Source organism: Cottoperca gobio, chromosome 1 (assembly GCF_900634415.1).
Source record: "Cottoperca gobio chromosome 1, fCotGob3.1, whole genome shotgun sequence".
In the NCBI taxonomy this organism is placed as follows: Eukaryota; Metazoa; Chordata; class Actinopteri; order Perciformes; family Bovichtidae; genus Cottoperca; species Cottoperca gobio.
The window spans coordinates 22523177-22539022 of NC_041355.1; the positions used below are offsets into that span (position 1 = coordinate 22523177).

At 41.0% G+C, this 15846-nt stretch overlaps 1 protein-coding gene across 9 annotated transcripts in view; it reads right to left on the bottom strand.

The window, feature by feature from the left end:
- The window catches only part of rptor (regulatory associated protein of MTOR, complex 1), a 174239-nt gene that overhangs the window by 110493 nt on the left and 47900 nt on the right, over positions 1-15846 (bottom strand). For all 9 annotated transcript variants that reach the window (XM_029445530.1, XM_029445444.1, XM_029445202.1 and 6 more), the window contains 2 exons: positions 5411-5569; positions 2512-2658 (listed from right to left, as the gene is read on the bottom strand). In XM_029445530.1, coding sequence (XP_029301390.1) covers positions 2512-2658; positions 5411-5569 — 306 coding nt within the window. The remainder of the gene's footprint in view (positions 1-2511; positions 2659-5410; positions 5570-15846) is intronic.

The window sequence follows — 15846 nt, forward strand, 5'->3', positions numbered from 1 at the left end:
GTCACTGGATCGGTTCGCAGCCGAGTGTGAAGCGGTTGGGATGAGGATCAGCACCTCCAAATCTGAGGCCAAGGCTCTCAGCAGGAAACCGGTGGATTACCTACTCCGGGTAGGGAATGAGCCATTACCCCAAGTGAAGGAGTTCAAGTACCTCGGGGTCTTGTTAGCGAGTGAGGGGACAATGGAGCGAGAGATTGGCCGGAGAATCGGAGCAGCGGGGGCGGTATTACAGTCGCTTTACCGCACTGTTGTGACGAAAAGAGAGCTGAGCCAGAAGGCAAAGCTCTCAATCTACCGGTCGATCTTCGTTCCTACCCTCACCTATGGTCATGAAGGCTGGGTCATGACCGAAAGAACGAGATCACGGGTACAAGCGGCCGAAATGGGTTTTCTCAGAAGCTCAGCTCAGCTACATTTAAGAGTTCTTAGAGTGGAGTTCACATTGCTTAGTAGAAAAAGTTATTTCTGGTTCAACAGTCTGACGGTTTGGGGAAAGAAGCTGTTGCAGAGTCTGGTTGTTCTGCTCCTTATGCTGCAGAACCTCTTGCCAGAGGGCAGCAGGGAGAACAGGCCTTGGTGGGGGTGAGTGGGGTCTTTTGTAATGTTCTGGGCTCAGGTGAGGCAGCGTTTATTAGCAGTGTCTCTGATGGAAGGAAGAGACGTCCCGATGATCCTCTCCGCTGTCCTCACCACTCTCTGCAGAGACTTCCAGTCTGAGGTGTTGCAGTTTCCAGACCAGGTAGAGATGCAACTGGTCAGTATGCTCTCTATGGTGCCTCTGTAGAACATGGTGAGGATGGGAGTGGGGAGCTGTGCTCTTTTCAACCTGCGCAGAAAGTGCAGGCGCTGCTGTGCCTTCTTCACCAGTGAGGAGGTGTGAAGGGACCAGGTCAGACTGTTTGTGAGTTGCACCCCCAAGAACTTTGTGCTGTCTGTAGTCTTCACTGCTGAGCCGTTGAGGAGGAGTGGTGTGTGTCAACAATGATCTCTTTTGTTTGGTCAACATTCAGGATCAGGTTGTTGGTGTGACACCAGTCTGTCAGATGCTTCACCTCCTCCCTGTAGGCCAGTTCGTTGTTGTCCCTGAAACAGAGCTGAAATCCAGGAACAGCATTCGCACAGGTGTTCTTCTCCTCCAGGTGGGCCACGCTCAGGTGGCATGCAGATAATCTTTACTACTCAATTTAATATTTTCTAGTATATTTTAAGGCAAATGTAGATCATTAAATATGTTAAATATGTTTTCTAGAGTAAATTATATATATGAGCTCCTGCGTTTTTCACATTTCACATAACCCTAACCCTCGCAGTCCGCCATAAGACAGTGTGAAGAGACGCAATGCATTTATGGGCAGTTGAGTATATCCAGTAAAAGTATTATGAAAACATTTGACCTTTGACCTCTGTCCACCCAATTATAATCAGTTCATCCTTGAGTCCAAGTGGACATTTGTGCCAAATGTCAAGAAATTCCCTCCAGGCGTTACTGAGTCCCTGAGAATGGGACAGGTGGATAACCCTGTCACCGGCGTAGATGCATAAAAACAATGCATAGAAAGTGTGACTGTGTAGCTGATCTATACAGATAACTACACTGAACAAATTCAAAAAGAAATAAATAATAATTACCAAAACAAAACAATTCTTGATAAAGATATTTAGCAAAATAAGAGCAGTGATTTTATACCTGATGGTGCAGCCTCAACATGACCGCTGCACACTAAAAGAGAAAAGAGCAGGAGAGGCTGAGGAAGGAGAGACACTCTTGTGACGAGCTCTGTCAAACACTGCGGCAACTCAGCAGTTTGGCTGCTGCCTTCACCTTTTACTGTAGCGGGTAACGCAGCGTTCACAGCAGCAGCTCCTCTTTACTCTCGCTCTACCTCCCGTCTATGCTCAATACTTTTCATCCTGTACCCCACTCCCCCCTCTCTCTCTCGTTTTCCACCTAATCTACAGTCTGGCTGAAACTTCTCCATGAATAATTGAGATGAATGACAGAGCCATCTCATTAGGGATTCACATAACATGCCATAGCCGGGAGAGAGAGAGCCAGAGAAAACGTAATAAAAAGATGAAGTGTTGAAGGGACTGGGGATGGTAGAAGTGTGTGTCTGTGTGAGAGTGTGAGTGTTTGTGTGTGTGTGTACTCCCAAGACTAAACCAAAACTCAATGATTTAGAGCCAGCTGCCCATTTGATTGGCTGGATCATGGTACTGAAGGAATCCTGGCTTTTTCAGAGAGAGTAGAGGCATGACTCGACGCTCACTGACACCACTTAGGTCTGCTTCATAAATACAGCATATAGGAATGCGTTTTTGCGATGTGTGTGCAGGTGACAAATCTCCCACTTTTTCCATTAATAACTCATAAATACCAGCGGTTCATTTCACCCTGTTTGCCTGCACGCTGTGTGTGTTTGTTCCAATTACAACCCTACTACTAATTCATGGCTGCTGTGTTGTGACATGTTGTAAAGCACGAGTGTGTTTGTGTGTGCAGCTGCCCACCTCCAGCTCCTGCTCTCTCTGCAGGGCGAACTGTTTAAACGACTTGACGATGATTCCCGCGTTGGAGCAGTCGTACACAAAGATGGACGGGCTCCCCATCCACGTCTGCAGGTCGTAGATGGACAGCGGGATGTACTGGGTGTAGTTCTGAAAGAAAGAGATGATGCTTTGTGTTACTCACTTTTATAGATTTTCGTTTAATTATTAACTAGTCATCTGTTTGATGAAAAGTGCGAGCAGAGCGGGAGAGAAACAGCTGAAAAGATTAAATTATAGGGAGAGTGAGAGAGACAGAAACATGAGGATGATGGAGACACAGAAAGAGCTAATGAGTAAAAAATCTAAAAACCACGGCTCTATAAAGGTGTTATACCCGTTACTTAATGGAACATTTGATTATACACCACTTTCCCGCCGCAAAACCTAATCCCCCCACTGATCTCCTGTTTCAGCAGCCATCATTTTATAGGCAATAAGTATAAGGGGGGACATGTGGAGGAAGAGAAGAGGACATCACGCCCGAGGGTGTACTGGGGACGTGGAGGCAACGCTGAAGCCCAGACAGCAGCGGTGCATCATTGTGAGTGGGTGCTTACTTATAGGACAAGGCCATGAACAACTCGTGGTTTTATCTCTGATTCAGAAGTCCCAACCACAAGATCACGGCATGCATGTGGGCTTTAAGGAACACGTTTACTTGTTAAGTCATTTGCCCATAGGAGTTGTTCAAGAAGCCCAGGACCCCTGTTGAGGTACTCCCCTTACTCAACGCGCAGTTGACCTGCAAGAACCTTGGTCTAATTTTAGTTTAAGTGCCAAACACATCATCGCTACATTGGTGACAAACAGCCTCTGTGGGGTTTTCCATCTCCCTTCCCACCTCTGCGCGTCTCTTTACGACCATCATTTAAATCATCGCAGTCACACGACAGTAACTGACAAACATAAAGACTGGGTGAGGTTGTATAGTGTGTAAAATGACATATCAAACCCCGTCACTTATTCATGATATTGCTGTTCTCCACTTTGACCCCTCTGCTATTTCTCAGGAAAATGTTTGTATGGATAAAGAAGGTTGACATTATTATCTCTTTATTAAAGGTTCTATATACGGCATTCAGGGCATTAATATATAGTAGCAAACAACTGTTTGATATGTAAAGATGTAGTGGAGTAATGTCTTCCTGAGCAATGAAGTCACACTCTGTGTGTTGTAATGCCAGCTACTCTGTAGCCGACCGGCCGCGTGTGCATGTTAGTGCGTGTGAGTCCCTCACTAGCTAATCTAATACGGCAGTCACAGCTGATAACTCCGTCCACAGCATTGTTGCGGAAACGTAACACCCACCCTCCGGCTTCCCCTCAGGTAACCACAGTTAGCTCCGTCAGCACTGTTGCCGTTGTTTGCCCTTTTCTAGCTGTTAGCGTTAGCTGCTAGCCGCCATCGCTATGTTGAGAGCCGCGTGGAGGAAATCCCTCAATCATAGATATGATCTGAATTCTGTAGAAAACTCAGTAAGAACATTTCATGTATTTACCACCAGACTTGCACGTACAGTTTAAGCGAGCAGCTGCATATAATTGCCCTTGTAGGGATGATTAAAATTGTAAATTAAAATTAATTGATTTTTGCCCAAAATTCGTTCCGCGGAGAGAAACTCCATTTAGTTTCTATTCGTATCGTTTTGGCATTGTAATTTTTATTTCACAAACATATCCTACTCAGAAAAACTGCATTTATGCAGGTCTTCTTTTCCTTCAGAGCACCACACCACAATTAATTAGAGGGTCCCCATCATATTATTCATTTAAGTGTAATGTTAAGAAATGGCTTATAGAGAAACAACTATATTTATTTCCACATTTAACAAGACTACTACGTGTATTTGGATATCTATATTGCTATTTGCCACAATGTAGTATGTTTTAACTATTTTACATATTGTATTATTCTTATCATTATCGGATGCCTAACAACATCAGACAAAGGGACTGCCGATTAATTGTTTAATGTAGTGTCCCTTCAATCAAATAAAAACATTTCATTAAATGTAATGCTAATTTTAACATTGCTAACACAACTACGCTCCAGGACTGGACAATTAAAAGCAAGTACATTATTGCTCTGTATGTGACCCTGTAAGGTTTTAAGGTCTCGAAGATCATTGCTGATAAGCGGTAATTATTCAATCTCACTTTCCATAGATTCATAAAGGTCGCCGCTTGTAATACTGCAAATGCAAGGTGTTTTTATCAGTGGGCTATAGGTTCAATCACCATTGTGTAACCTCATTCTGAGATAATGACTTTGAGATAATGACTTTGAGAAAGCCACATAACAAATCCAAGAGGGAAAAGTTGGTAAAGGAAGTGGACAGAACATAGAAATTGTCCTAGAAATGTTTCCTTATTTTTGTGAATATTTTCTCTCTTTGAGAACAGAGTACTTATTGCTGTGCTATGTAAGATATTAAGCCAGACCAGACCATAACAATAAGATTTGCTCTGTTATATGGTTCCATAGTTTGACAGCTGCCCATATGTTTAAGTGATGTAATTACATATGCCATGAACTCATTTTCTTCTCCCTGTACACACTTCTCCTTATAAGACAATAACTGGGAGCAGACAGTCTGACCACAGTTCAATAAATGCAACTGACATGTCAACGCTGGTGTTTATTAATGTTAATAAAACCTTGCGACTAGGAGCTTTACTGCATCGATCTAACGAGAGTATAGTGTTCAATCTGATTATTACCTTGATTGCATTATAATTGCACTTGTGTTGTTAACACAGCCGGAGACATCTCAGCAACAGATAATTACCTTTTCCTTTGAACCTTGTTGCAGTAAAGGGCTAGAAGTTAATGGCGACTGATCTTGTTTGTGTGTGTTACCTTATTAAAGACCCAGATCTCTCCGTTGACAGTGGGCCGTGGCACCCCGTGGCCGTTGTAGTGGAAGAGGACTCGCTCCTCTTTGGCGTTGCGTCTCAGCGACGTACACAACTTCTTCACCTCGTCCACCGTGGGGTCCAGACTCTGTTTGTAACGTGCCTGGAAAAACAGGGCAGAAGAGAGGAAGGCTTCAGCATGATGGTTTTACATGTGGACAGAAGTAGGAACTGATATCTCACAAGCTTGACACTATGTGACGTAGTGTTTTCCAATCCTTAATAACATTTGGATCAGGCAGCAAAGGTGTCTTGTAAATATGTATTGCAGATGGGGTGTAATAAAAATAAAATGCAAAAAGCGTTACATCTCTATTCATCATGTTAGGTGATGCAATCCCTGCTGGTATTGTTGGGGTTTAAATAGCATTAATCAACATATACCAAAGAGAGACAACAAAGACATGTACATCTGCTGTGTGAGACACTAGGCTGGATGGTCATGAGGGGATCATCCCATGTTTTCTTTTCATATATCTTTATGTGTGCGTCACCACGCTTCGTGTGAGCGCGTCACAGAGTCCATGTGATCCAGCAGTGTCCAACAGACATTTCTATGGTCGACTAGAAAACAGGCAGGAGAACCAAGTTTCTTTGAGGGCAATGAAACAGACTCATGTCCTGATCGTGGCTCATACTTTAAATAGTATGAGAAAAGATTCCTTTTTTCATATTTTACATTTTAGTTAATAGGTACAGTATGAGGTTAATTGTCGGTAACGACTTTTAAATCAGGGAAAGATGTTAAATGGTAAATGGACTACATTTATATAGTGCTTTTGTCGTCTTAGCAACCACTCAAAGCACTTTACAAGACAAGCCTGCATTTATCCATTCACACACATTCAAACACTGGTCCATACAGGGTGCCACCTGCGAGGACACTAACATGTAGGGATCGAACCGCCAATCCTCCAATTAGTGACCGACCGCTCTAGCTTCTTTGGATCAATATGACAGTTGAAAAGATCTAGGCCCGTTTATCCTTTAATGAAACGGCTCTAATTGAAGTGGTCTCTGTCAGGACGACACTACCAATATTCACTGAATGGTTTGGTGGGTATGAAAATAAAGTGAACCATATGCTGTTGTCACCAGATCTTAACCCAGTTCAACACATTTGGTGTAAAACTAGGCGCATTCTCTATGGATTAATCCCAAATTGATCAACCCCCACTACTTTTAGAATTGGGCAAGATCGGCTGTTGTTTGAGGTTCAGTGGGAAAGTGGGTACACGGGGTAAAGGATGCCTGAATAATTACCAAATGATCAACGATCTTGGCTGTTGAACAATCAGATTTATTTGTGGCAGGCCAGAAAATACATTGATCTTGTTTTAATATAACTGGAGTAGAATTTGTTGTGGTTAAAACTGTCATTTTGATTTAGACTGTGTTGTAATATAAATAAAACTGAACTTTGCTGCAGAATTGTCCGTATAGGTTAGAGAGAGAGACTGGGGGGAGCACTGTCAAGAGCCAGGCAACATAGATATCCTTCCATCAGTGAGATAGTTGATACAATAAATCAGCCATTCAAGGGCAGTGAAATAAAATCTTATATATTACCCCCAAATGATCTGCTGCGATACCTACAAACAGGGCACTACATTAAAAGCCATACAGAGTGGGGAAAGATTAAAGGAGACCCGACCATTATCTGACAGTATTTTATTATGGTAATGGAACACTTAGTAAAAAAACATATCTCCCACATCTACAGAATGTTAACAGCTGACATGGCAGAAAAGTAATGTCAAATGTTGAAAGTACAATGGAGTTAGAATTAAAATATAATTTATGAGGACTATACTTGGGAGGATATCTGTATCAGTAGCCACAAAGCTATTAACAGTCATCTATGGAAATAATTTAATTGGAAGATAAAAAGCAGATTTTCCAGGACTCCATTGAAGGTTTGATAAAGGTTCAGAATCAGCTTTATGTTGCAGGAAATGTGGGAAGACTGGAGATCATTCACTTATCTTATCAGACTGTCAAGTACTGCAGGGATTTTGGCAAGATATAAAAGAGGACAGAAACCAGTGTACTAATAGATTATTGGAATCGCCAAAGCACAAAACCGATAGAAGGTTCTGTGTTTATGTTCAGTGCGAGCTCCCAGTGACCAGTCGTTCAATTTCATAAAGCGCGAGCATTAAACTCTTAGTTTCTTGCCGTGACGAAAGAGCAGTGAAAACGTACAGTGTGAGTTAACAGAACATAGAAGATCAATAAAAAACACCGTCAGAAAAACACAAAGAAAGGGAATATGTTTTGGAATAATGTTGTTTATCCCTCCAGTACACGTCCTCAGATTAGAGAAGCATTGAACAATACCTTTCCAAAATGCTGTGTTGGCTTTTATATGAATTGGCCACCCACTTGTATGTGTTCAGAACTTTGTACCACTGTGAAATCCTAAATTATTTACAATACAGTTGACCAAAAGACATTGCCTCTTAATATTTCACCAACAAACTATTTAGTTACAATATATTTGTAAGCTGCGTTTGTTTGGCTGTTTTGTGCAGCCCAGAAATAAGGATCTGACTTGGGCATGAGTGACTAAGGAGTTGGCACAGCTGATGGAGACTTTTTGTTTGCAGTGATCCAACATTATATTGACTCAAAAAAATGTTTAAATGCCCTTTCACATTTTAGAACCATAATGATTTGAGATGAAAACTGCAGTCATCAACCCACGGAGCTGGGAGCATTTATAGGATAGTTGGTCTTAAATTAGAGAAACATTTCTGGGTAAACAAGGAAGCTTTTACACTTCCGAGTGTGAACTTTAAACCAGCTGTTGATAGTAGGAAGGTATTTACAATATACACACACAATACAGTAGCAGCTCTGCAAACCTCTTGTATAATGCTGTTTCACAAATAAGTCGGAGCAGTCCTTTTTGAGTGCAGATTTGAAACTACACAAATGAAAACAAAAACACAGAACGAGTTTGAGGTGACGCTACTGTTGCTGCACTTCTGTCAACCCGTTTTCTCAGCCACCTGTTGCTAACTTTAGATCATACTTCACCGGGCTCGGTGATTTCAGAAGCGTGAGAGAAATCCTAAAAGAAGGAGGAGGTGTGCATTGTTTGTGACCCTTCACTTCATTAAATAAAGTGACTGCGTGGATGGAAGGGACACAGAGGTGTCAACTAGTTATGTAACAGTAAAGCACCCGTTAGCCCGGTCTGAATCATTATCACACTCACCAAGGCCCGTCTGTTACATAACTAACATGCCTTTCACCAAACAGCCTGCCTCCTGTCAAATGGCTTTGAATCACAATAGAAGCCATATTTGAACCCCAACTTCTCGCAAAAACTTCCAACTACACAAACAGCCGAAAAACAACAAGACAAAAACACTCGGCCTCGAATCTCCACAGTGTTGGGGAGCGAGAACGGTTTCCAAAATGTGATTGTAGGCACAAATACAAATACAAAGACATTAAAAACTCTCCCTAGAACAAAATGATCCCTCTTTATTTATCTCAAATACAAGAGGGAGCAAAGCTATATTTGAAACAGGCTTATATAGGAGACATGTCTTTATTATAATCCAGCTGTTTTATAAGATGAGTATACTTAATCATATTTTAGTAAGACTTGTCCTTGCTTTCTGATCGGCCACCATTTAATATTGCTAATAATGCTGCATACTTCAAATACAAACTAAAAATCTGCTAAAGGTTTACACATTGTCTTGATCATTTCAGTATAAATATACATTTTTACAGCCCTTATTTCATGAATACAACATAGTCATGTTATACTCTGTACTCTGCTTTGAGTTTCTCTTCTCTAACAAAAATACTGTTTCAATCATTAAATACTTCCAGTCGCTTCCATTTCTTCCCATCGCTGTTAAGATACCGTCAATTAAACTCACCACTTCCTGCACTGGTGTGTCACATCTCTCTTTTTTTCATAATTTTATTCATTACATTTCTTCCTCACAAAACAAACAACAAAAGACATTAATCTCCCATGTCGGCTACTTAACAGTCAAACAATAAGTTGCCAAATCATCTACACCAATGACGGGACAAACATTTCAATTGATGGCCAGTCTGTAAAGGTCATGTTGCTAAAGCCAACATTAACATAATATCTTTCAAATAAATCAACAAGGAAGTCCATGACGGACAAGGATGAAAAGGAAATAGCAATTCCATACTCAACCTTACTCAAGGCCAGAATATAATAATAATACAAATAAGCAAAATGGTCCTTAGAAAACATCTGCTACATCTTGGTTGGCTTGGATAGTAAATATCTTTTGCACATAAAACAATTTGCTTTAAAAAACATCTAGCTGTTATTAATATACTCAATTGTTCAAGTTTAATTATTGAAATCGCCTCAGTGGTCCCATCCTTTAAAGCTATCAGTATCTAAAAGGGCATAATTCCAACGATGCTGGTAGGCTTTTAATTTAAAACATCGGCAGGAAGTGATGAGTTTCAATCACTGAAATATAGTACAAATGGTACAATGATGAGTACAAATGATTGGAATTAAACATAGAATGAAAACAGTACTTCTTTTCAGAGATTCAGAGCTGAATGTAACATTACTCAGACTCAGTACATTTCCATTGGCATTATGGAAATGTTCATTATGCTAAATGTATCATGTGATTCATTACAGTACAGGTAATTGCACCTCTCAACGTTTTTACCTGGCCTTTATTAGCAACCAGTCTTTAATTGTACATGCAGGCTACCGATATTATTTGAGACTTTTAATACTGGCTTTGAGAATTTACAGTATAACATTTATACCAAAAACCCACGTGCTCCTTCAGAGTCTCTCTTTTATGACCGTTTGAGCTATACAGTAGTGTATGATCCTTGGTGTTTAAATGCTACAGCTGTGGGATCTTTATTTAAATAATGCTAGATCCTAATTATTAATTGTAGTTTGCTCATAGGTCACCGCATGACACATCCTACAGGGGCGAATTTAACGGACCTTGATCAAAGATGCCGTATTTCAGTTTCCCGTATCTGGATTAGTTTGAGTTGCAGTGATAGCAGAGCTGGCAGGCTGATTCAATTTTAAGCATAATCAGATAAGAGCGTCTGAATGCCGTGAGACGCAGCACTCATCCCGGTGATATCAAGTGGTATCTGAATGGCATAATGGTGTTAGTGAGGGACCTCGGTAGTGGGGAGGTATCATTTTGGAAGGAGAGTGCCAAATTAAATGAGGAAAGAGAGAACGAGCGGAAAACAGGCAGGTGGGACAAGTGTTGACACTGACCTGCTTGTAGTAGTTATTTCAGACCAATCCCAATTGTATTTAGATTATTTAGCAAAGTTTTTCATTTACATCCATGACAGTCAAGAATATTAAATTAAAGCGGCATAGAGAGATTAAGACAAATTCATATGTATGAGGAAGACACCTAGGAGAGTCCATTTGAATATACCAATCACAATTCTCTGGGAGAAAGAGGCCTGTGTGCGTGTGTCTGTGGGGGGGGGGGGGGGCCTGCTGACTGCAAACGGCAGCTGTCCGCCCAACGCTTCTTTGTGTCACACCACCTCAACAACCTCCATCAAGGCCGAAGGAAACAAACTCTTTTTAAAGAAGGTGTTTTCTGTGTTGCCGTCACCATTTATCATCATGTCACATCCTGAGAACAGGCGACCTTTTCAAAGTACCGTAAGCATTCAGGATGCAATTAAAAATAAGCTGTAAGGTGCAGTGGGCGCCTCTCTGGCTGTCACACACATCAGGATACATTTTAGACAACAAAAAAGTGTGTGGTGACAGCAAACAACTAGATGCAAGTTAAAAAGACCAGGAACATTTCAAGTTACCATCGTGATAGAACACCTACTCCTGAAAAAGGTATAGTGCGTCACTTAATCTCTCTTCTTCACGCTTGAGACCCCATGGAAGACTTACACTTAGAAACAAGTTCATCAACATTATGTTTCAATGTTTATGATGGTGAGTGTTTTAATAACCTTAAAGTACACAACGCAATAACAAGGAATGCAGATTCATTAAATGGATGGCTTTCATTATTCCTGTGAAAGAGGAAATGTTTCCTCTAAGGACGTGTTAACTGGGATGACAGCAGCTGCCACTTGTTGTCAGAGAGAGGAAATGAGTTAAGTCAACCTCTGGCCTCTCAATCACAAATCAACACTAAGCTTGTTTGGATGTGAAGTACACCAAAGGAACAGAGAGGAAAATGAAGGACATGGAGGAAGAAACAAAGAGAAGGAGGAGAAGGAAGATGAATTTTTTCAAAGCATTGTATCCTCTTGCCTTATCAATTCATATAAGAATTGTGGTGCTCATCCTCTACAATTCTGGTTCCATTAACAAATGACAATCAAGTATTGTATTGTCATTAATAACATTATGTTAACGGAACAAGAAAAAAACGGAACCCACCCACGAGAGCCCAGTGCAGCAGCCGGACACTGTACAACGTACAAGTCATTTTATATTTCATCTTAAAAACAAGCAAGCGTTTGGGCACATTTAGGATAACTTCATAATTTGTTTTGTAAGACAAAGATGAAGTATTTTGTGAATACTTTGTCGGCCATCATCAAGAGACAAACGTTAGCAAAGCAGAGCACCGAATCATGACATTCCCCAGTCATTTAAAAGCCAAAAGTCGATATTAATCAGTTCACAGAATTTGCCACAACAAAACGTAAGCACTAAAATAGTCGCGGTAAGGTTGGGTTCTGATTGTCTGTTCCATTTTGGATCTGGTTCCTGTTTGGCTAAATACCAAGATGGAAGAATATCTGACACTTACGAATATCTTATCAAACCAAAACATTTTAGTAACATATTTACAGCCGGGAATGATCGTTGTTTTCACCAGTTTGAAGAGCAAATGTCACCGCTGTAGCTGATTAACGTTAATGTGATGCCTAAATGGTTAACGTGTACTCTGGAAGATGATGCTGGCCAAAGATAGTTTGTGAGGGAAAAGAAATATCCCTCTGTAACACTACCCGACCCAACTTTATGTGTACTTTTCTCTATATTGCATCGGTAAGCTACACCCGCCACTTCTCTGTGGCTGACAGGCGCCTCAATCAATGGACGGTTTCAGTCACTGATCCTTCAACATTAGCACTAATTTACCCACAAGGGGGGAAAAATGAAAACTATAATACGTTTATTCTGCTAGCTGACAGTAAATCATGCTTTATTTATCTTCTGTGGTGGTCATGCGGCGCTCAAGCAGAAGTATGTAAATGGTCTTCATCCGTCATAAATAATGACGCCGACTTACAATCCGAGTGAATGAGAAAATGCATCCTGCTCTGCAACATGATGGGGGAAATGGTTGCCATTATCAGCAGAAAAATGGGATACAATTGTTTAGTTTCATATATGTGTTATACAATATATCAATGTCACATAGTGCTGTAGTTCATCTCTTTTGTGCTCTCAACACACAAACGCCAGAGATCGCTTGGCTCATTTAAATTCAATACTTTGTTGCCATGTGAACACAGTGGACTCGGCCATTGAGGCAGTCCGGTGCACTTGTTTGGTCTGTCCCTCAGCTTGAATGACAGCAGTTTGATCATTAGGATGAAATGGTGTTTTTAATTAACCTCAATTAACTTCTGTATTTTGTTCATGCTATGAATCAGAAAAGTCAGAGCTCTGTGCTGTCGAGGAAAAGTCAGGGGCATCTAGGAGCGCGATTAATCAGCGTTAATATTTTTAACGCATTATTTTTTCTGTGATTAATTAATCGAAATTAACGCGTTAATTTGACAGCCCTAACCAGTAGTCAACCCTACAACCTCCCATAGAGATCAGTTTGAAAGCTCTCAGCTGCACTTTGCCAATACTACAGTCGGTCACCGCACAAAAACACAGAAACACACAGATTGGATTGGGAATTTTCAAAAGGTTTTAACTGCACACCACGTGTAAGATGAGCCTGATAAGCAATTTTTTACACACAGAGAATGCAGAGTGTAAAAGTCAAAAACATGACTTCAATTAGGACTTTGTGTGAGTCACAGTAGTTTAGGTCAAGGGAAAGAAAGCCTTTAACAGCAGACAATCGCTGATGATCATATCAACTGGACAGAGAGAGATGACTTCCGAGAACATCTTTGCTTCTTGGTATTAAAGCTCAGGGAGAAGGATGTATGATCAGTTGTGTGGACTGAATTGATTTGATTGACTTTTAGACTCGTTTCTGACTAAATTCAATTCATTATTGCCTCTAAAGCTACAACAATGACACTATGATACACTGAGGGCTTTTGTATTATTAATGACAGTTCATATTGTGGAATATGGTGTTCAGATTCAGGAGGAGCAATGTCGTTTCCTTCCCGTATGCTTTATCGTGGGGCTACCTTGTGATCGACAGGTCGCTACCACAGCTATGCCTGGTCGTGGTGTTGTCCGCGTTTTTGCCTTAGAACTTTCACAATGTGTTTTCAGTTCACACAAGTTAATTTTAATAGTTGTTCGCCTAAAAATATATTTTTCAGTGTTTGGTTGTACTAAGCTCCCCCTTTTCCTGTCATTGCTGGTTCCAAAAAACCAAGATGGTGAGGGCCAAAAACAGGGAGCGTCACGGTGACTACATCCATTTCTTGTATACAGTCTCTGCTTGAGATATCTTGATTAGGGGACTTTGGGGTACCAGAGCAAGAGCTGTGTCATTAACGGAGTCTTTGGGGGAAACAGATGTGTGAAGGCGTTCCACTATAGGTTGGTAAAGATTGATTGGCCAATCTACTTTCAAACCCTCAACCCTGGGTAAAGACCAAAAGACTGAAAACGCAGATAGAGGTATCCAATATGAGCTTCCTACACACCGTGTCTGGGTTTACCCTTAAAGAAAAGGTGAGGACTTCAGACATCTAGAAGGAGCTGGAATTGGAACCACTACTCTATCAAGTTGAAGGGACTCAGCTGAGGAGGTTAAAGCATCTGATTATTACGGCTCCTATATGCATCCCTGTGGAGGCGTTCCAGCATGTTCAACTGGGAGGAGACCACAGGGCAGATGCAGAACACACTGGAGGGATTACATACCCCATCTGGCCTCAGAACAGACTCAATCTCCTCTCTTCTCTTATTATTCCTATCACCCTGTTTCGTAACCTTATATCACCTCTACTGCTCAATTATGCAATTATTTTAATGAGTTTAAACAACATGGACTATTGGAGATGAAGATGCTCTTTACATTTGTTCAATGCCATTTAAAAAGTAAATAAGTTGGTGATTTTTAATAGCAAAAACACTTTGGACCTTAGAATTCCAACAATACTGGAAAGGGGGCAAGCAAAAAGACAATTTTCCATACAGGGATCACACTATACTTATTCACGTTCAGCCGAGAAAGTATGGCCAGTTTGATAAATATAAGGCCTGTGTGGCAGTAGTCACTTCCCCAGTGACAGCAGTCCTGCTGGGGCAAGTGTGTCCGGGCTGAGTCAGTTCACAGCAGGTCGGATGGAGCAGAGCGAGATATAACGCGTCTCCTTCCTTCTGCCGGCACACCTCCTGTTAAGACTACATCACCATTCAGCCATTTCTCAGTACTGCGGCTTTGGATGTGTGGATGATTGCACTTTTGAGGAGTTCTAGTCAAAAACACCATAGAAACATTTTATTAAGTGAAATAATCACCCAAAGTTCAGCATGTTAAGAAATTAAATTGACCTCCAAGTACTTATAACTTTGTAAAGGCGTTACGTGTTTCAGATGGCAGATATGCAATAGTACAGAAACACTCACTTATCTCTTCATCTGTTCTGAACACTACTGTCGCAGCTGACTAAGCGACATGGGTTATGTAACTGGAAGAAGGTCCAAAGTGCTCATTTATTACATGTTAAACAGGGTGAGAGAATGCAAAAAAGATTTCAAATACAAATTGCTTCAAGTGAACAAACTTTCATTTGACTTTGAAAACTGTCACTGAAACACTAAGTTTGTATGGAACATGAGCTGGGAAACCAAGGAGGCTTTCTCTCTTCTGTAACTAACCTTACTTCCTGAAACCTTTATTACTTCACACCAACTTCCTTTTCTCTACCGACATGTCATTTACACATGGCTCATAGCTTTATTTTTTTCCTACAAGCACATTGACTCATAGATGTGTTGGATATTTTCCATATCAGGGTCATATGGGAACAGGGTTCTTGCAAAAGTCCCACAAATACACTGGGAATACGTCCAGTGTTCAGGTCAGGGACCTTTGTCATGTCATGCCCCTGTTTTTCTCCCTACAGCGCGTGTCTTGTCACTCCTCCTTCCCATTAGCAATAAATTGGGATTTCCAAATAAATTTTTGTTCGGCCTTGATTTCATTACATTAATCATTTGAATGTGAGGAA